Source organism: Cebus imitator, unplaced genomic scaffold (assembly GCF_001604975.1).
Source record: "Cebus imitator isolate Cc_AM_T3 unplaced genomic scaffold, Cebus_imitator-1.0 Scaffold0, whole genome shotgun sequence".
NCBI lineage: Eukaryota > Metazoa > Chordata > Mammalia > Primates > Cebidae > Cebus > Cebus imitator.
Genome location: NW_016107315.1, coordinates 18,504,745 through 18,525,456, shown reverse-complemented (window position 1 = coordinate 18,525,456; position 20,712 = coordinate 18,504,745). Strand labels below are relative to the sequence as shown.

At 52.5% G+C, this 20,712-nt stretch overlaps 1 protein-coding gene across 9 annotated transcripts in view; it reads left to right on the top strand.

The window, feature by feature from the left end:
• Positions 1-18,277, top strand: part of ST3GAL4 (ST3 beta-galactoside alpha-2,3-sialyltransferase 4) — a 60,400-nt gene extending 42,123 nt beyond the window's left edge. For 4 of the 9 annotated variants that reach the window (XM_017525722.2, XM_017525882.2, XM_017525434.1 and 1 more), the window contains exons 2-11: positions 9,507-9,582; positions 9,877-9,961; positions 10,353-10,433; positions 10,660-10,757; positions 10,983-11,043; positions 11,481-11,576; positions 11,685-11,874; positions 12,598-12,741; positions 17,134-17,277; positions 17,599-18,277. In XM_017525722.2, the coding sequence (XP_017381211.1) occupies positions 9,507-9,582; positions 9,877-9,961; positions 10,353-10,433; positions 10,660-10,757; positions 10,983-11,043; positions 11,481-11,576; positions 11,685-11,874; positions 12,598-12,741; positions 17,134-17,277; positions 17,599-17,685 (1,062 nt within the window). In that variant the 3' untranslated portion in view covers positions 17,686-18,277. Of the gene's footprint in view, positions 1-9,506; positions 9,583-9,852; positions 9,962-10,352; positions 10,434-10,659; positions 10,758-10,982; positions 11,044-11,480; positions 11,577-11,684; positions 11,875-12,597; positions 12,742-17,133; positions 17,278-17,598 lie in introns of those variants that run through there. The other 5 variants (XM_017526136.2, XM_017525503.2, XM_017525802.2 and 2 more) reach the window with 4 other exon arrangements.
• The last annotated feature ends 2,435 nt before the right edge of the window (positions 18,278-20,712 follow it).

The following is a 20,712-nucleotide window of genomic DNA, read 5'->3' as shown; positions in this document are numbered from 1 at the left end:
CAGAGCTTCCAGAGAGCACCAGGGCTGTGGGGGCTAGAGACTGTGTCTGGTGCGGAAGCGTGGCTGAGAAGGGGCTGGACAGGCTCTTGGTCGCTGTGTGGAGCCTTCGAAGGACTTGGGTGTGCTTGAGACCCCCTTTCCTTAATTGCTGTATAGGGGAGGGGGGACATCCAGGGATCTTGGAGTCTAGGGAGCCAGTCTGTACAGGATGGTTTTAGAAGAAGCTGTAGGTTGGGGGTTCGGGGTGGGCTCTGGACGAAGGAGCCAGAATTCCAGTCCCAGCTCCACTCCTCAGGAGCTGTGCAGCCTGTGCTCATTACTGACCCCTTCCCCACCTTAGTTCCCTGGCTCTACAATGGAGGTGATTATCATGTTGAACTCACCAGGTCGAGATAATATTTAATACTTGCACAACCCTTAAAAGCGTCTAGCACAGTGGTCCTCAACCTTTGGAAATGTCTGGAAACATTTTTCACACCTGAGGAGTGGGATTTCCTACTGGCGTCTAGTGGGTGGAGGCCAGAGATGCTGCTACACATTCCATAGTACACAAGACAGACCCCGCAGCAATGAACAGTCTCGCCCCCAAAGTCAGCGGGGCAGAGATTGAGGTCAGGTTTTGTGTAAAGTGAGCGTGTAGTACATTTCAGTTGTTAATGGGACATGCAACACATCTTTATTCACATGTTATTACTTATTTGTCAGATGTTTATAAAACATCTGCTACATTCTTGGCAGTTTAATAGAATCTGGAGATACAGAGAAGTTCCTGACCACAGAGTTCATTGCCTCACAGGCAAGATATGAAAGCACAGAATTATATAAAACAAAATTACATTATACCATAAAGCATATTGTATAGTACACTTACCGTGGTGGGCTCTTGGTATAAAAAAGTCTCCAGTCTCAGAGGTCATGGGATAGTGGGCAAGACATGAAAACCTCGCATAATATAAAGTGGTGTTACCTTTCAGTGCTGAAATTAAGGCATAACCAATGTTTCATGGGAACCAAAACATCAGTCATTTAGAAGTATAGGTCAAGCCTGCACACAAGAGGAACGATTTGAGCCAGATGTTGCCAGAGTGGGATTGTCCCAGCGAGCAGGATGTGGAGGGTTAAGATGTTATCTTAGTCTGTTTTGTGCTGATATTACTACCAAGTAGGTAATTTACAAGGAGCGGAAGTTTACTTGACTCACAGTTCTGGAGGCTGGGATGTCCAAGATCTAGAGACCACATTGGATGAGGGGCTTCTTACTGTGGCATCTTATGGTGGACCGAAGAAGGGCAAGGTGGAGAGAGAGAGCAGGAAGGAGCCTAATTGTCCTTTTACTAGGCACTCACTCCCATAATAATGGCGTTAACCCGTGCATGAGAACAGAGCTTCATGGCCTTCTCTCTCTTAAGAGGCCCTACCTCACAACATTGTTACATTTGGGGTCAAGTTCCCAGCACATGAACTTTGAGGGACACATTCAAACCACAGCATTCTACCCCAGTTCCCAAAATTTGTGTCCTTGTCACATGAAGGATACATTTGCTTCATACCTATAATCCCAAATTCTTAATTTGTTTCAGCAGCATATTAAAAGTCCGAAGCCCACAGTCTCATCTAAGTCAGCTATGGGTAAAACTCAAGGCATGATTAAATTCCCTTCCGGTCATGGGCTGTGAAATCAAGCAAATTGTCTACTTCCAAAGTACAATGGTGGGACAGGCAGAGGACAGACATTCCATTTACAAATGGGAGAGATCAGCAAGAAGAAAGGGGCAACTGGTCCAAACGACTCCAAAGCCCAGCAGGGGGAACAATACTAAATCTCAAGTCCTGACGACAATCGTCTTTGACTCCATGTTCTGCCTTCCAGACACACTCCGGTAGGGACCTGGGTCCCCCAGGCCTCTGCAGCCCTGTTCCCTGGCTTTGCTGGGCTCAGTCCATGCAGCAGCTCTCACGGGTTGGAGTCTTGTGCCTGCAGCTCTCCCAGGTTGCCGTTGCTCACTGGTAGCTCTGCAGTTCTGGATTGTCAGGACGGCCTTACTCCTACAGCTCCACTAGGCTTCCTGGGGACTCTGAGCAGCTCTGACCCCACAGTTCTGCTGGGCATTGCCCTAGGAGGGGCTCCCTGGTGGTGTCTCTGCCCCTGCAACATCTCTGCCTGGGTCTCCAGGCTATCCACAATATCCTTGGGAATCTAGTTGGAGGGAGCCAGGCCCACAGCTCCTGCGTTCTGTACACCTGTGGCATTAGGACCAGGATGCCACTAAGACTTACCATTTGCACCTTCCAGAGTGGGAGGTCACACTGCACCTGGGTCCATTCGAGCCATGGCTGGGGAGGCTGAGTAACACTGTGCCCAAATGTGGGAGCAGTGACTTGAGGTGGCCCTGGACAATGAGCCACAGGTCCTGAGGGCTCCCAAGACCTGGGTTTTGAAATAGTTCCTTCCCTCAGGTTTTGGCACGCTAGGGCTGTGGTCACAGGTCATCTCTGCAGTGCCTTTGGGGTCAGGCATTGTCTTGAAGATAGCCTCCAGCTGCATTCGTATTGTACTAATCTCCCTGTCAAACTGTGGCTCTGGCCAATACCAATCTCCTTCTCAAGTGGTTCATACTAATATTCTTAACAAACTATCAAATGGTAACTTGCCTGCACCCTTGCTTTCCTCTCCTGAAAATTCTTTCATTCTTGACTACGGGGCCAGTCTCAGAGTCCTTCCCGTCTAAGTTCCATTTCACTTTTCATTATAAATTTATTTTCTTTCTTTTTTTTTTTTTTTTGAGATGGAGTCTCACTCTGTTGCCCAGGCTGGAGTTCAATCTGTTTACTGCAATCTCTGTCTCCCAGGTTCAAGCCATTCTCCTGCCTCAGCCTCTGTAATAGCTGGGATTACAGGCATATGCCACCATGCCCAGCTAATTTTTTTGTATTTTTAGTAGAGATGAGTTTTCATCATGTCAGCCAGGCTGGTCTCGAACTCCTGACCTCAAATGATCTGCCCGCCTCAGCCTCCCAAAGTGCTGAGATTACAGATGGGAGCCACTGTACCTCGCCATGCTTTTCATTATGAATTTCATCTTTAAATCATTTCTTTCTTCTCAAATTTTACTGTATACAGTTAAAAGAGGTCATAGAGCAACCCAAATGCTTTGCTGCTTAGATATTTCCTCTACTAAATAGCCTAGTTTATCACTCTTAAGTTCTGCCTTCTATACAGTTTTAGGACCTGGACACAATGTAGCCACATTCTTTGCTGCTTTATAACAAAGATGACTGTTATGCCGGTTTCTAGGACCTTGTTCCTCAGTTATGTCTGAGACTTCATCAGAATGGCCTTTACCATCCATATTCCCACCACCATTCTGATCACAACCACTTAGGTAATCTCTAAGAAGTTTCAGACTTTCCCTATAGCTCTTCTAATCCCTCTTTATCTCTCTCCTTCCCTCCCTCCTTCCTTCCCTGATCTCTCTTTTCTTCCTTTCCCTCTCCTCTCCTCGTTTCCCCTCCCCTCTCTACTTCTTTGCACCAATTTTCTGTCTTAGTTCGTTTCGTTCTGCTGTAACAGAATACCACAGATTGAGTACATTATAATGAATAGAAGTTTTTTTGGCTCATGGTTCTGGAGGCTGGGAAGTCCAAGATCAAGGAGTTGCTCTGGCAAGAGCCTTGTTGCTGCATCATCCCATTGCGGAAAGTGGAGTGGCAAGACAGAGAGATCAAGAGGGGACCTAACTGGCCTTTTTTAAGGAGTCTAGTCCCACAATAATGGCATTAACTCATCCATGAGTGTGGAGTCCCATGATCTGAACACCTTTGATTAGGCCCTGCCTCCCGACACTGTTGCACTGGGGACCAAGTTGCAGCACGTGGACTTGGGGACACATTCAAACCACAACAGGCACCTTAATAAAGGTGGAACAGGGATGTGGCAGCTGCAGTGTGGGAGGGAAAAGGCGGCTCCCTTAGTGTGCTTGGGAGGAGGGTGAGAGATGCACCTGCAGTTCTTGTGGCCCCTGACTGAAGGGCCCTGGTCGCCTGCTAAGGAGCCTTGGCTTTGTGTAAGGAATGCAGAGCTACTGAAGCAAGAGGGTGGTTTAATCCATATCATTTCTTAGAAAGACGCACGTTGGCAGTTTTGAAGGACGGATGTGAGTGAGGAAACACTTGTGGTGAAGAGACCAGTGAGGAAGCCTGTAACTTGGGGTGGGATCTGGAACCAGGCTGTGGCTCCAGAAGGGGAGCTGGGGGGCTGCACTCTGAAGGATTCCTGAGGGTTTAGACAATGTGACCTTCACACTGCGGCTGAGTTTTGTAAGATCTGACATCCACAGTGCCACCTTTGATGCCAGGTTTGTGGTAAGGAGCTTAGCAAGTATCTGCTAGAATGAGCAAATGGGGGTAGAATTGAAAATATTTAGTAACCATGGAGGGGGGGTGAAAGAGGGAGGTGTTGGGAGACTGAGTTGATAGTATGGGGATTGGGAGCGAGGCGAGTCCAGCTTTGAACATCTTCTTCCACTTGAGGAATTTAAGATCATCCAGCTAGAAAATTGGAAATATTAGGATGGGATATGGAAGAGAAATTAGCACTGAAAATAAAGAGCTTGAATCATCGGTATATGAATAGTAGTTAAACCTCTGAAAACGAGTCAACTTGTCTGGTGAAAATGTGTGGCAGGGAGAGGCAGAGGTTCAAGGACAGCTTCCCGGGAAATACCAGAATTTAAAGGGCGGGCCCTCGGTGTCTTACGCCTGTAATCCCAGCACTTTGGGATGCTGAGGTGGGCAGATCACTTGAGGTCAGGAGTTCAAGACTAGCTTGGCCAACATGGTGAAACCCTCTACTAAAATCTCTACTAAAAATACAAAAATTAGCCAGGCAGGGCGGTGGGTACCTGTATGTCAGCTACTTGGGAGGCACAAGAATCGCTTGAACCTGCAAGGCAGAGGTTGCAGTGGGATGGTGCCACTGCACTCTAGCCTGGGTGACAGAGGGGGACTGTCTCTCAAAAAAAAAGGGTAGGCCCCAGCAGCAGAGCCTCCTGTCTCAGAGGCAGGAGGAACCCGTAGGGTTATAAAGCAGCAACGAATGTGCCTACATTGTATCCAGGTCCTTCTTGACCTTGACCTAGAAGCCAAGGAGGAGGCAGGGCCAGCAGCATCAAAGGCCTCCGAGCACAGTAAAGACTGACAATAGACCTTTCTTAGGATTCGCAGTTAGACAATCGCTGGCCTCAGCAACAGCAATTTCAGAATAAAAACAAGGGTGGAGGGAGTGGCATAGTGGCGGGGGGTAGAGTGGGAAGTGAGGGTGTAGTACAGGTGAAGAAGTTTGATCACCGGAGGCGAATGAGGGAGATGCAGGGAGAGCTTGAGGAGGAGACAGAACAGAGAGAGGCTTGTTGTTTCTTTAGGAAGAGGGAGACTTGAGTATGTTTATAAGTCAGCGAATAGAGAAGGAAGAGGTGGGAGACAGAGGGCAAAGAGGGGACATTGATTGCGAACTATTCTGGGGAGGTGAGGAGGTTTTGGTGTCTTGGTGAAGGATTTGGGGGAAGAGGGGAGGTAGGAGAGTCTAAGGTAGCAAACAGCAGGCAGACGGGGCTTCAGGTTTTCCCTATGTAACTGAGGACAGTGATGGCCAGGTGTGGTGGCCCATACCCATAATTCCAGCACTTGAGGATGCCAAGGTGAGTGGATGGCTTGAAGCCAAGAGCTTGAGACTAGCCTGGTCAACATGGAGAAACCCCATCTCTACTAAAAATACAAAACTTAGCTGGGTGTTGTGGCGCATGCCTTTAATCCCAGGTACTCAGAAGGCTGAGGCATAAGAATTGCTTGAACCCAGGAGGCAGAGGTTGCCGTGAGCTGCTGGCACCACTGCACTCCAGCGTGGGTGACAGAGCAAGACTCTGTCTGGAAAAAAAAAGGAACTGAGGACAGTGAGAGTAAGTGATCGTTTAAGATCACAGAACCAGCAAGTAAACCCCAAGCTTCTGCCCCTGTGGTTTTCCCCTATCCTTTCCCTGAACATTAAGCCATATCATTTTTATGGGTCCAGGGGCTCTGAGGGGCTGGGTACCATACTGTGCCCCTGGGGGCATATCTGGCTGTGCCCTTCTTGGTTTGGCGGGTACCTGCTGAGTACTCAATGTGTGTTAGGCTGGGAATGCTGAGGCAGCAGGAGGCATGATTTCTGCCTCCGCTGGGTCTTATTTCTTCACCTTGACCTCCAGTTCTGCCCTGGGGCAAGTTCTGTGGTAGAACTGACCAGCTCCCTTAGGCCAGGGACACCTTGGTTCCTAGCAGAGCACCAGGAGAGCAGATGTCCTCCTCCCCGGGGGGCACCTTTGCCGAGCAGGTTGAGCGAGCTGCCCTCCTGGTGAGAGGCTGGTCCCCTCGGACATGAGTGGATTCTAGCCTGCTTTCCCACCGTGGTACTCTACTGCGGCTTTTCTCCTGCCCTTTATGCCCAGAGCTAGACCAGCGATGTAGGGTAGCTGCTGGGAGAAGACGCCAGGTTGTCTTGAGGCAGCAGCCCGCCCTGGGAGCCCTGGCATGCCTGGGGCCACTGAGCAATCCTCTCGCTTGGGCCCACAGGGGAGGGGGTTAAATCCCTGACTGGGTATAGCAGAGCAAGCCCTAAGACTCGCCCGTCTGCTTAGTGCAGTTTTGGAACGAAGACAAGACAATGTAGAACTTTATTGGGGAAGAGGTAAAAGAAGGGCTAATTGTCTTGCTGTTCAGGACTGGTTAGTGCTGCTCACCGCGGAGCCAAAGGTCTTTTTCCTGGAGGACAGGCCTGGAGGGTGCCTGAGTATTTGTCTTTCACCTGAGGTGAAATGAGCTCTGTGTAGTGTCGTGTTTCCCACCCAGCCTGCATTTTAGAATCACAGAGGAGGTGGGTTGTTGGTTTGTTTTGCTATTCACTATTCATGCCTGCGCCCCAGCCCTAACCGATTAAATAAACATCTTGGAGAGTGGGGCCTAGACTGGCTGAATGTTTTTAAGCTCCTCAGGTCACTTCATTGTGCAGCCCACGCTGTGACCTATGAATAGAAAGGAGGATGAAACTTAAGGGAGATGGAGAGAGGACGCAGGGAGGGCGAGAGAGGCTGCAGTTCCTAAGATCCTGAAGTGTTAGAGCTGGAGGCGTCCTGGTTCTGAGCTCTGCAACTCAAGAGTAGTCCCAGCCACGCGGCAGGCCCCATGCTCACCACGCAGCTGGTTAGAATGCAGATCCCCACCCGCACTCTGGCACCCTCTGAGTCACAATGTGCACATCAAGGTTTGAGAAGTGTGCTTCACATCACCCACGGATCATCTAGACCAGTGGTTTTCAACCTTGGCTGTGCATTATAATCACCCAGGGGACTTCAGCGAATTCCAGTGCTGGGCTAGATGAATCAGCCCAGAATTCCTGTGTGTGAGACCTAGATACTCATTAAAAAAAAAAAAAATTTTTTTTTTTTTAAGTACTTCGGGTGAGTCTCCTCATCAGCCATAATCAAGAACATCAGGCTTGACCAGTGCTTCTCAAACTTGAACATGTATATGAATCGCCAGGGTATCGTGTTCAAATGCAGATTCTGATTTTAAGGGTCTGGAAGGAAGCCAAAGAATCCACTTGTCTAAGAAGGGCTCTGGAATGCCCATGGAGCTGATCTGACCTTTTTTGAGTAGTGGGAATAGGCTGATTTCTCAGACAGTGACGAAACTGCAGGTCAGAGAGGGAGGGATGATCGTCCACTGTAACCAGCATGCTGTACATTCAGTACTTTCTGATGTACTCTACCGTGTGCCAGGCAGTGTGCTCGATGTGGGACTAGACCTGCAAATGGGACAGATCCAATTCCAACCCTCGCAGAGCTTAGGTCCCAGTTGGGGAGACAGACAGAAAGCAAACAAGTAAGTAACTAAGCTGATTACAGATGGGAAAAGCTATGAAGCCGAGGAGGGCCATGTGCTAGGGAATAACTCGGAGACGGCTGTGGGATGAAGGGTAGGGAAAGCATTGCCCCTTTCAGAAGAGCTGTTGGGGGAGTTTCTAGGATAACATCTTTAACTGAGGACTTCTGCTGATTACAACCTGGTTACTTTTCTTTCCCAGACAGGGCCAGGCTTCATCCCCTCTGGGGTCTGGGGATGGTGTTTCTGACTCTACTGAGGGAGTCTGACCCTGGTCCCTGCCTGTCTGTCTCCTCTGACTTAAGGCTGATTCTTCAGTGCTTATGAGCTCAGAGTGGAGCCTGGGAATGAGCCTGCTGGGGAGCAGGACATTGACTCCATCATGGGACAGGGCTCAGGATCACTGGTTAATGGTTTATAAAATGGACCAGGCTTCATCCAGAAGCTGTCCCCAGCCCCTCTGAAAAAATGGAAGGTTTCCATTGGTGCACAAACGCTAGTGCCTACCTCCCTTTCCTGATCGACTGTCAGAATCCCCTGGGCCATTTCTGAAAATGCCTGTCCCAGGCCATACTCAGGCTGACCATGGCGGTCTCCAGGGAAGGGCCCTGGAATGTTTTTAGGAAGTGGTCCAAGTGACTCTTCCATTCCAGACCATCAGGAAGCATGGCGTGGATGGAAGAAACTGGCACTTGGCATCTGATGCCTCTTTGTGTGACTGTGGAAGCCACGGAGATTTCTTCCACGAGGATTCTGTGGCGTGGCCCTGGCTGAGCTGTTGCCTGTGAGGACGCCTCTGCTTGTGTGCGGGGGTGAACAGCAGCTCACCCCTTCCCATGCACAGTCATCACCTTGCCGCCTTCGTTGGAAGCATCTCCTGATTCCTCTTCGACCAGCTCTCTTGACACTCCCAGCTCCCCGTGCTCCCCATTCAAGCACCTTCTCTCCCTGCACTTACCCCATGGCTGGGTGGGGAGGTTTGAGCACCGTTTGCATTTGGTCAGGGTCTAGAAGGGATCAAGGAGGCCTCATGAGGACCATGTCCTAGCCCCACCCTCACTCCCAGCCTCTGGCCTGAGCAGACCTGTTTGGCTGCAGATTGATGATGGAGAGGCAGGCAGTGGCCAGACCAAGGGATGCCTCGGATGGCAGAGAATAGGTGACCCCAGTTGGGTAAAATAGGACTCAAGCCCTCGCAGTTAGTTGGCTTAACTTTCGTGTCAGCAGCAGGTTGGGTAGCTATCTGCCTCTTGGAGCTGGCCCTTTGTGGGTCAAAATGCAGAAGGGGACGGTGAGAAGAACCACACTAGAGTCAGGAGTAGGCCAGCCTGGCTTGGGACCGAGTCTGTGAGGGCTGGACCCTCGGTTTTCCCTTCCATGGCAGGACTCACCTGGATCCCTGATGCTGCCCTTGGAGGAGTTAGGAGGAATCCTGGGAGAGAAAGGTCACTTTCAGGATGACTGCCCCAGGCAGCAGCTTCGTGCTTTCTGGAGGAAGGGAGGGGCAGACAGTGGGTGTGTCCTGCTCTGGTGTCTAGGCAGGAGAGTTTGTGAAGCCGACCAGACAGACACCTGTGACTCCTATCTCCTAGGTGGCCCGAGGCAGCCGGGATGACAGCTCTCCCCAGGAACCCTGCTGCCTGCTGAGAAACATGATCAGCAAGTCCCGTGAGTGTCATCCGAGGGCTCCTCCACCCTGGGGGACAGGCCTCCAGAAGCCGTCTGCAGCAGCATCCTGGGACCTCTGGGGAATGTGGGGGGACAGACAGTCAGGGGGCCCTCTCTTCGTCTTCAAGGACAGTGGGCACAATTAGGGTCAAGCCCTCAGCAGGACCAGGAGAGGGCTAGAGACTGCTCCTGGGTTAGGGGTCGGAGGGGCTCAGAAGGGGACAGGTGAGAAGGTGGACTGGGGCTGTACCTGCCCATTTCTGCCTCTAGCTCCTCTGTGCATATGTCGTGCAGGCTGGAAGCTCCTGGCCATGTTGGCTGTGGTCCTGGCTGTCATGATGTGGTATTGCATCTCCTGGGAAGACAGGTACATCGAGCTGTGAGTTCACCTTCCATGTCCTTCCATTGGTTCTTGTGAGGGACAGGGCTTAGGGATGGAGCATGGAGCATCATGGAGCGGGGGACCTAGTAGGGCAGGAAGGTTCCAAGAGCCAGTGCATGACCTCATCCCTTCAGCTGCTGGTACGGAGTATTTCCATGAGGGTGGATGGGGGTAGGGCATGGGATGAGTCACTGGGCCCTCACCCAGGGAGTGCAGGGGCAGGAAGATCTGGATCTTCAAGGACTTGGGTTCCAAGTGGAGCTTAACTTGAGAGGAGTCCTCCCTGGCACCTTGGGACCTTCATGCCATGGGAGAAAGCTTAGGCTGCCTGGACCATGGGCCCCTGGGTCTGACTACGGCTCCTGCCTCCTGTCCTTTTTCTCTCCAGTTTTTATTTTCCCATCCCAGAGAAGAAGGAGCCGTGCCTCCAGGGTGAGGCAGAGAGGAAGGCCTCTAAGCTCTTTGGCAAGTAAGTACTCAAGGATGAGGCGGGTAGAGCAGGGCATGGAGTGAGCTGGAATTGAGGGGGTCACAGCGTGGGGAGTAGATGGAAGGAGCAGCCGTGTTGGTGGACATGGTTAGGTGAAGCCAGGGAGAGAAGAGAAGGCCATGTAATATTAGTCATGGGCCTGACCCTGCTTCTGGCATCAAGATTAATTCCGTTCTCATCCCCACCCTGCTTTCACCTCTCGCAGCTACTCCCGGGATCAGCCCATCTTCCTGCAGCTTAAGGATTATTTCTGGGTCAAGACACCATCTGCCTACGAGCTGCCCTATGGGACCAAGGGGAGTGGTAAGTTCCCACCCGGCTCTGTGGGAACCATGGGCTCGCCCTGGCCACGGGGCTTCCTATTCTCTGCTGTCCATGGCCCCAGTGCCCAAGTTCTGAGCCCGGCTCGGCTACCAGGGCCAGGGGAAGAAGAAGGCAGCCAGGGCTCTGAGGAGCAGTGAAGGGAGGGCAGGCAGCCTTCAGAATGCTAGCTGTCGCCTCAGTCCCTCCACCCGGCTCTTTTTGTAGAGGACCTGCTCCTCCGGGTGCTAGCCATCACCAGCTACTCCATCCCTGAGAGCATCCAGAGGTAAGGCGGCACTCCCCCAACTCCAGCCTGGGCACCTTCCCCTCTTTCGTGCCCCCGTGTGAAACAGTCATGGCCTGGTACCATCCCAGCCAATTCCCATGGTAGCCTAGCCTGGGCATCTGGGTGCAGAGCGGACAGAGGCTGCTTGAGGGTATTGCAACAGTGAAGCTGGAGTTTCTCACTGATACACCCCCGTGCCTTCCCTCCACTACTCTGCCCTCTCCTGTGCTCTGCGCAGTCTCCTCCTCTTTTAAAGCCCAGGGCTATAGAGTCAGCATGACTGTAAGCGGGACCATGGGGTTATGCCTGCTCCATGGGGACTAGGGGCTGAGGGGCCCTAGGAAGTGGTCCTGAGATGGGCCCAGGCAGATCCAGAGCAGCGAGCATGGGGTGGAGCAGGGTGACTTCTGGGCTTGACACTCCTCTCCCTATGGCAGCCTCAGGTGCCGCCGCTGCGTGGTCGTGGGGAACGGGCACCGGCTGCGGAACAGCTCGCTGGGAGATGCCATCAACAAGTACGATGTGGTCATCAGGTATGTGTGACTGTCTCTTCCTACTTCTGTTTGGGAACTGGATGTCCAAGCCAGGGACTGTAGACAGGCCCAGGGGCCTCTAGTGATGAATCCTTCCCCAACCCCCAGATTGAACAATGCCCCAGTGGCTGGCTATGAGGGTGACGTGGGCTCCAAGACCACCATGCGTCTCTTCTACCCTGAATCTGCCCACTTCGACCCCAAAGCACAAAACAACCCGGACACACTCCTCGTCCTGGTAGCTTTCAAAGCAATGGACTTCCACTGGATTGAGACCATCCTCAGTGATAAGAAGCGGGTAAGTGGGAGGACGGGGTGGGGACTGAGGCTCAGGGGTGGGGACGCTGCCCAAGTCAGGACCTCATGCTCTTTGATGTCTATCTGGCAGTTCTAAAGAGCCAGTGTGGGGACAGCATGAACTGGGCTCCCGGCAGCCAGCGCCTTAGGCTGCCCTCCAAGGGCAGTGTTCCCATAAGCTGCCCCAGCAACTGGGCACAAAAGCCTGCAGGCATCAGGTGGCAGCAGCCAAAGGCACCCACACTCCAGGGCCATCTGCAACAGGAAAGCTGCCCGAGGAGGTGTTTGCCTGTGAGGAACTTGAGAGCCGAGGAACCCTCCAGCAGCCATCTCCAGGCGGGGGGCAGGTTAGAGCAGGGTAGTCTGTGTCCTAACACATGATCCCCAGAAAGAGGTCTATTGACCTCCTTCTAAAAGACAGCCTAAAACTTTAGGCCCTTCTACCTGTTTAGATGTTCGTGGAAGTGCTCCAGAGTCTAGGCCCTCTGCTCTGTAGACCTGGTTACCTGGCCTCCCGAGGGGGTGCCTTTCCTCCTCTCTTTTCCTGGTCCTCTCCTGGTCTCCCATCTCTGGCACAGACTCCACCTCCCTTTCCTCTCACCTTGTGCTCCTGAAGACCTCTGCCATCACTTGGACCCCTTGCCTGGCTGAGGACCACTGGGTTGGATTTGAGAAATAGGGCTTCACCCGCCCCTGTCTCTCCCTTCTCACCCCATCGTCCTAGGTGCGAAAGGGTTTCTGGAAACAGCCTCCCCTCATCTGGGATGTCAACCCTAAACAGATTCGGATTCTCAACCCCTTCTTCATGGAGATTGCAGCTGACAAACTGCTGAACCTGCCAATGCAACAGCTACGCAAGATTAAGCAGGTGATGATGGGAAGCCAGGGCTGAGGGCTGGGGTCCTGGGCGGGAAGTGGGAGGGACATTCCTATGGGCTTAGGAAGCTGTGGAAGGACCCCTTAAAAGAGACAGCAGTGTGCATTTTCCCTCCAGGAATACACCTGTCATTAAAGTTGCTGCCACAAAGGGGAGTGCACACTTTGTGGAGAAGCAAGGGGCATCTACTAAGTAGGGAGGGATGGGGACGGCCAGGATCAGGTTTAGGGGCCGGAGTGAGAGCATGGCGTGAGACTTTGGCAGGCGCTGGTCAGAATTTGTCAACTGGGGAGTTGCCAGACATCTCTGGTCTGATCTGTGGAACAACTTGAGCCATGCAGAGTTACTGTTAGATGCTTTATCTGTGATCTTATCTTGAAACACTGGTCTGAATGCATTAAACAGTTGGAACTTCCCAGCCTCTTCTTGCATGTCATGGTTTGGTATGGTGTGTCAATTCAGGAAGCCAGTGCAGTTTACAAGTTAGGGGTTTTTGTTTTGTTTTAGAGCTAAGGTCTCACTCTGTTGCCAGGGTGGGGTGCAGTGGTGCAATCATAGCTTACTGTAACCTTGAACTTCCAGGCTCAGGTTATCCTTCTGCCTCAGCCTCATGAGTAGCTGAGACTACAGGTATGCACCATCACGCCTGCTAATTTTTAAATTTTTTGTAGCAATGGGGGTCTCCCTGTGTTGGCCAGGCTGGTCCTGAACTACTGGCCTCAAGTGATCCTCCTGTCTCGGCCTCCCAAAATGCTGGGATTACAGGTGTAAGCCACTGTGTCTGACCACAGGTTATGTGTTTCTTCTTTTTAACCTGATGTCCTTGAGCCATAGCAAGTTACGGTTTTGCTTGTAGCGCCCTGGTAGTCTTCAGCTGGTAGGCTTTAACCCACTTTGTAGCTTCCCAAGTACTTCCATCCATTTCTTGGAGCCCCTCGGGGAGGCCGTGTGGGATGGTGAGAGACAGGTACCAGCAGACACAGGTAGGGCGCGCTTGGCTGCACTGTGTAGTGTGGGTCTTGGCAGATCAACTGCTCAGAGCCTTGGTTTTCTTACCTGTATGATGGGATAATATCCATGATGACCTTTTAAGGCTGTTGTAGGATTTTTAAAAATAATAACAATGTAAAATACCTATTCTGGAGACCGGTACACAGTGCCTGCTCTTTAAATATTTGCCAGATTTGAATAAGTGATTTTATTGTTTACCGAACATCTCCTGTTTGAAGAACAGTGGGTAATTTTGTGACTGCTCAATGCCAGGCCCCAAGTCTCCATGCTTGGCGAGGAAGTTGTGCTCCTTCCCCTAAGGGACCTCAGTCTAGCAGTGTAAGAATGCAGGTTACGCTGTGGGGTGATAACATTCCACGATAGAGAGTTGTTCCCAATGCCATCTCAGAGGAGGGGCGGATGCCTGCTGAGAGATGTCTGGGAGGCTCCCCGGAGGAGGTGGTGCTGGAGCCCGGCCTGGGAGGATCAGGCAGAGTGCTGGGGAAAGGCATTCCATTTGGCCAGAGCAGGCAGCTCCTCCAACACTGAACTGTTCCAGTGCAAGTGGAGTTGAAGGGCAACAAGGAGGCATTTTGCACCACGTATAGGGTTACAGATGGAAAGGAGGCTGGAGAGGGTGGTGAGAGAGGGCGAGGATCTGAACCCAGCTCCCGGCGGTCGGAAGGGAAAAGGAGGAGAGGGACTCAACATTGTATTGTTTTCTTTTCTTTTTTTGAGACCAGGTCTCACTCTGTCGCCCAGGCTGGAGTGCAGTGGGGTGATCTTGGCTTACTGCAACCTCCGCCTCCCAGGTTCAAGCGATTCTCCTGCCTCAGCCTCCCAAGCAGCTGGAATTACAGGCATGCACCACTACACCTGGCTAAATTTTGTATTTTTAGTAGAGATGGGGCTTCACCATGTTGGCCAGGCTGGTCTCAAACTCCTGACTTCGGGCGATCCGCCTTCCTCAGCCTTCCAAAGTGCTGGGATTATAGGCGTGAGCCACCGCGCCTAGCCTGTAGTAGTTTTCTATGGCTCCCTAACTAATACCAAAAGCTTAGCTGCCTAAAACCATACCCATATACTGGTTCATAGTCCTGTAGATCAGAACAGCACGGTGTGGATCGTTCTCTGTTCAGGGTGTCACAAGACTGAACTCAGTTTGTCAGCCAGACAGTTCTCATCTGGAAGCTTGGGGGAAATTTTTGCTTCCTGGCACATTCTTGTTGTTGAAATAATTTGGTTACTGTGACTATAGACCTGAAGCCCCATTTCCTTGCTGGCTGTGAGCTGGAGGTCGGGGGCCATGCTGAGCTCCTGGAGGTGGCCCACATTTCTTGCTGTATAGCCTCCGTGTTCAAGCCAGCGATGGCATGATAGATCCTTTTTGTGCTTCAAATCTCTGACCGCCTCTGTTTCTGATCTTGTCACCCGGATTTAAAGGTTCAGGCAATTAGGTCAAGCCCAGCAGGACGGCCTCTCCTCTTCTGTTCAACTGTGCCATATAAAGTAACGTAACGTAATCGCATCATATTCACCGGTTCCCCACACACGCGCAAGGGATGAGATTACATGATGGGCAGGGTCATTGGGGTTCTCTTACAATTCTGCCTTATATATTTTACAGGTAGAACTGAGAGATTTCTGACCAATTCTAGGTTTCCAGTTTGGACAGCTGAGGGGAGATGGTAACATATTTAATACAAGGCCGGGCGCAGCAGCTCACGGCTGTAATCGCGGCATTTTGGGAGGCTGAGGCAAGCAGGTCACCTGAGGTTGGGAGTTCAAGACCAGCCTGACCAACATGGAGAAACCCCATCTCTACTAAAAAAATATGAAATTAGCTGGGCATGGTGGTACATGCCTGTAATCCCAGCTGCTCAGGAGGCTGAGGCAGGGGAATCACTTGAACCCAGAAGGCAGAGGTTATGTAGTGAGCCGAGATTGTGCTGTTGCACTCCAGCCTGGGCAACAAGAGCAAAACTTTGTCTCAAAAAAACAAAACAAAACAAAAATCAACCATATTTAATACAGAGAGTATGAGGAAGAGGAAGAATTTGGTGAGTGTAAGGAGCCTGTGTCTAGGCAGAGATGGCTAGAAGGCCATGGAAGTGTGGCTCAGCCCAGCCGAATGAGGGAACACACTGGTGGTGAAAGCAACAAGGATGAAAAAGAAGGCCCAGGCAGGGATGGAAGATGAGCAGACAGGAGAGCTCAGAGACGGAGGAAGCTGGCGTGTTGACAGGCCTGATGAGGTCCAGGAATGGCTCCCAAATGGGTGTGGGCAGCTGAAGTTGTGTGCAAAGCAGGTTGCTGGAACTGAGGAAGGCAAAGTGGGAGAAGTGAGACTATCAGGCTGCCCATCACTACAGATGAATTAGGGAGCAAGCGAGGTCCTCAGAGCAGCCAGTAAGGTAGATGGGAAAGGTACTGCTGTCCTGCTTTAAAGAGGAGAGGCCAGGTGCAGTGGCTCATGCCTGTAATCCCAGCACTTTGGGAGGCTGAGGTGGGCAGATTGCTTGAGCCTAGGAGTTTGAGATCAGCCTGGGCAGCATGGTAAAAACCCATCTTTATAAAAAAATAAAGAGAGCACCACCCCATAAAGGGTCACACAGCTAGTGCATGTCAAGCCCTCAGGTCTTCTGAACAAGGTCAGGTTCTCCAAGGAGGAGAACAGAACGCTTCCCTTCCTTTGACGGAGTTGCTTAATGCTTTTGTAGGCCTCAGTTTTCTCATCTGTAAAATGGGGTTAATAATAATATCTACCTCCAGGTGTTTTTGCCAGACTGGATGAGATAATGTTTTATAGTAGGTAGGTAAAATACTAAACATAGTGTCTGGCACATGTAAGCATTTAAAAAGTAACTGATGTAATGATGATTGGCATTCTGATTGTTGTTCTTATCTCTAGAGGCCCCAGATGCATAGAGCTGTACCATCCAGAATGGCAGCCTCTAGCCACATGTGGCTATTTATTGATTTACTTATTTATATTTGATTTTTAGAGATGGGGTCTCACTATGTTGCCCAAGCTGGAGTGCAGCAGCCCTTCACAGGTGCATTCCTAGTGCATGACAGCCCAGAACTCCTGGGCTCAAGCAGTCCTCCAACCTCAGCCTCCTGCGTGGCTGGAACACATTCACCACTGCACCCAGCACATGTGGTGACTTAAATTTACAATGTAATGAATTAAAATTTAATAAAATAAAAAATTAATTTCCTCAGCTGCACTGGCCCCCTTTGCGTGCTCGTTAGCTCGTGGCTTGTCTTGTTGGACAGCGCAGATGGAAAACGTTTCCATGACTGTAGAAAGTTCCACCGCAGAGTGCTGGCAGAGATGATGGTGGGAGGAGCAGGGCTTTCCTCTAACACCCTCCCGCCCCTGTTCCTCAGAAGCCCACCACAGGCCTGTTGGCCATCACGCTGGCCCTCCACCTCTGTGACTTGGTGCACATTGCTGGCTTCGGCTACCCAGATGCCTACAACAAGAAGCAGACCATTCACTACTATGAGCAGATCACGCTCAAGTCCATGGCGGTAAGTGCCTGGCTTGTGAGCATGGTGGGGCAGGGGGTAGATGGGCCTAGGGACCAGACAGTCAGAGGGATGCTGGGTGAGTGGGAGCAGTGCCGAGACCCAGCGGTGACTCCTGGAGTCAGAACTAGAACCGAGGCATCTGGACTCCCTGGCCAGCGTCCTCCATGCTCAGCCACACACATTTTGTCTTCCTTCCAAGAGCCAGCATGGGGAGGCGAGCTCCCAAGAAGTGTGGGGCCACGGGGAGGGGCAGGGAGACTTTCCTGGAAACAGAGAGGTCCCTGGGAGTCCCTCAGTTGATTTCCTTGGCTGTCTCCACAGGGGTCAGGCCATAACGTCTCCCAAGAGGCGCTGGCCATTAAGCGGATGCTGGAGATGGGAGCCATCAAGAACCTCACGTCTTTCTGACCTGGGCGAGAGCTGTAGCCTGTCGGTTGCCTACTCTGCTGTCTGGGTGACCCCCATCTGTGGCTGTGGGGATGCCTGGTGCCAGTATGACCCACTTGGACTCACCCCCTCTTGGGGAGGGAGTCTCGGGCCTGGCCAGGTCTGAGATGAGGCCATGCCCCTGGCTGTTCTTACGGAGCCGAGATCCAGTCAGGGTGGGGGCTCTGGGGCCACGGGAGCCCCACCAGGGCAGGGGGCTTGTTGCTGTGGAACCCCCTCTCTGCCAGCACCAAGCGATTATTTAATGGGCTATTTAATTAAGGGGTAGGAAGGTGCCATGGGCTGGTCCCATGCATCCAGGAAAGAGGCCAGTAAAGTATTCTGCCCACTTTTTGTAAAAACCTTCAGCTGATGGCCCCATCAAGTCCTAGACCCAGCACCTGCCTCCCAGGAGGGCAGGGGCATCGGGAATGGGTGGGTGCCCTCCAGAGAGGGGCTGCTACCTCCCAGCAGGCATGGGAAGAGCAGTGGTGTGGGGGTTCCCCCGAGAATGGAACCTCATCTAGAAAAGAGGTTACAAACCTACCATTAAACTATTTTTCCTAAAACGGAAGCAGTTGTGATTTCCAGTGTCCTTTCAGGTTGGGGAAAGCATGGGGCAGGGTGTGGCAGTGGGCAGGCTTGTTAGACCAGAGCATGGCATGGTCACTCAGGGAATAATTACTTATTCAGTCCAGTGTTGGGTGCCCAGTCATGCATTACCAACCTGGCATAGCGGGAGAGTGAGGTGGTGCTCACAGCAGCCCTGTCTGCAGACACCCAGCCTGGCACCCTGCATCCTGGTTTACTGCCCTGGGGAGGGAGGGGCTGGAGAATGCCAGATGGGAGTGGCAGAGCCTTCTCCACCTTCCTTCCTCTCTCCCACACCATTCCTCACTTACCCAAATCTCATGCTTGGGAGGTATGTGTTTTAAGGACAGGGGTGGGGTCAGACAAAGAAAGCCAAGTTTCCCTTCTCAGATTAACTGGGAACCAGAAAACGTAGTTTATGGAAGGTCTTGCCAGCAGCCCAGGCTGCCAGGTTGGGGTGGGCAGTCGTGGAGGGCAGCGTCGAAGGGATTTGGCAGGGCCTATCAGCCAGTTGTCAGGCCAGGAGATGAAACGGTTTCTTTCCTAGGTCTTTAGAATCATAACAATCCTGCCGTTTGCCTGTCTCTCCCGCCTTCGTTCTCCATCTTCCCAGATCCTGCTTAGCTGCCAACTGGGCTTCCTGCCACCCCACAGCTGTTCCTTTACATCTGGAGCCAGGAGGGAGAGTTGGAACTCCTCCCTTGGGGAATGGAACTGGCAGCTTTGTTCCTGGCTTTCTCGGAAAGAGTTGCAGCCTTGAGGTTTTGAGACAAGCCAGGCTGGGACGGGACAGATAAAGAGAGGCAGCAATTTGGGAGGAACAGAAGAAAATGACACTGTTCTCCACAGAGTGTTGGGCTGGGCTTGAGGACACCCACCTCATCCCCCAGAACGGGCCCAAGGACCCTCCCAGGGAACAGACGTCCTGCTCTCTCAACCTGGCTGCTTTGCTAGGGAAGAGGGGGCTTCTGAGAGCGAGTAGAACCCCAGCATCTGCAGCCCCAAGCCTGCTCCCCTCCACAAGGGCAAGCTTTATCTTGAAGGCTTTGTCCTGGGGAGGGATCTTGCAGACAGCAGGGGTTGTGAGTGTGTGGGGATCTCAACTCTGCTCATCCCCGATGCGTCCCCAGCTGCTGCTCATGCAGAGATGCAAGGGAGTGTCGGTTTCCCCACCCAGGGCCATTGAGAATGGCTGTCTGCACATATGATCCAGCTGGCCTGGACTGAGGTCACCGCTTGTTACTGAACGTGCCTAAACTCAAGCCAGACTCCGGCACACAGGGGTGGGTCAGACCCCTCCAAACTCCACACATGTAGACATGGGAGCATTTTACATTCTTGGTGGGTTGTGATTCTGTGTGCAGACGGTCCTTCCTGCTCACATATTGAGAAGACTGTGAGTGTGGGGTGTGTGTACACCCAAATAGGCCATTGTTTTGCTTGGAGTGTGGGGATAGCTTTCTCCAGGGTGTCCCACATCCCACGCAGATTGAGGCAGTACTGGCCAAGGGTCTGAGCTGAGAGTGGAGCTTTGATGTGGGGCTGCTGGATGGGGTTCTTTGGTGTTCTGGGAAAGGGACTTTCAGTCTTCAATTAGCCCAACCAATGGGAATGAACTGCCTGCCAGCCTGCCTGGGATTGATTAAACCATGCCCTGGAAATGAGGAGGGGAGAGAACAGTAGGGCACGTGTTGGAGGGCAAGTCGGGAGATCGGGGTTCTTCTCCGGCTCCGTCGCCTTATTCTGTAAGCCCTTGGGCCGGTCATTTCTCTGCAACAAGAGGGTGGGTCCAGCCAAGGAGGGCCGCTTATCTCGGAATTACCTAGGGAGACTTGGGAATGCAGATTCCTGGGTTTCACCCAGGCGGCTGGGGACAGGACCCACGAATCTTGAATGTCCCCAAGCACCCAGAACCACTGCTCTAGGAATCTAGACTCAAGGATCATCGCACGCGCCTCTCGACTCCACGGTCTGCGTGTAAAGCCTGCGCTAATCCCCAGTGTCCTTGAGCGGCGTTAATTAGGGCCCGCGCAGTTTCCTCCCCGAGCGGGCGGGGAAGGGAGGAGCTACTGATCTGGACCGCCCCGCCCCGCCCCGCCCCGCCCCGCCGCGGGCAGCGCATGCGCTGTCCGCACAGGCGCCGCGCTGACCTCCGCGGCCGTGGGAACTCGCCTGGTATGCTGCAGGGCAGGCAGTTCTTCGCCCAGGTTGCCGGCCTCCGCCCTGGGCCTTTCGAGACGCTGGCCCCGGCGCCCCACCTCCGGCGAGCTCGGCGTCTCCCTGGCAAGCGGCCCAAAGCCTTAGCGACGACTCTGGGGAGACCGGGCGGGTTGGGGAGCCGTGCCCCTCCGAACTCTCGCTGGGCCCCAGTCATGCGACCTGCTTTGGATTCATCGCAGAGGCGGGGGGTGGGGTGGG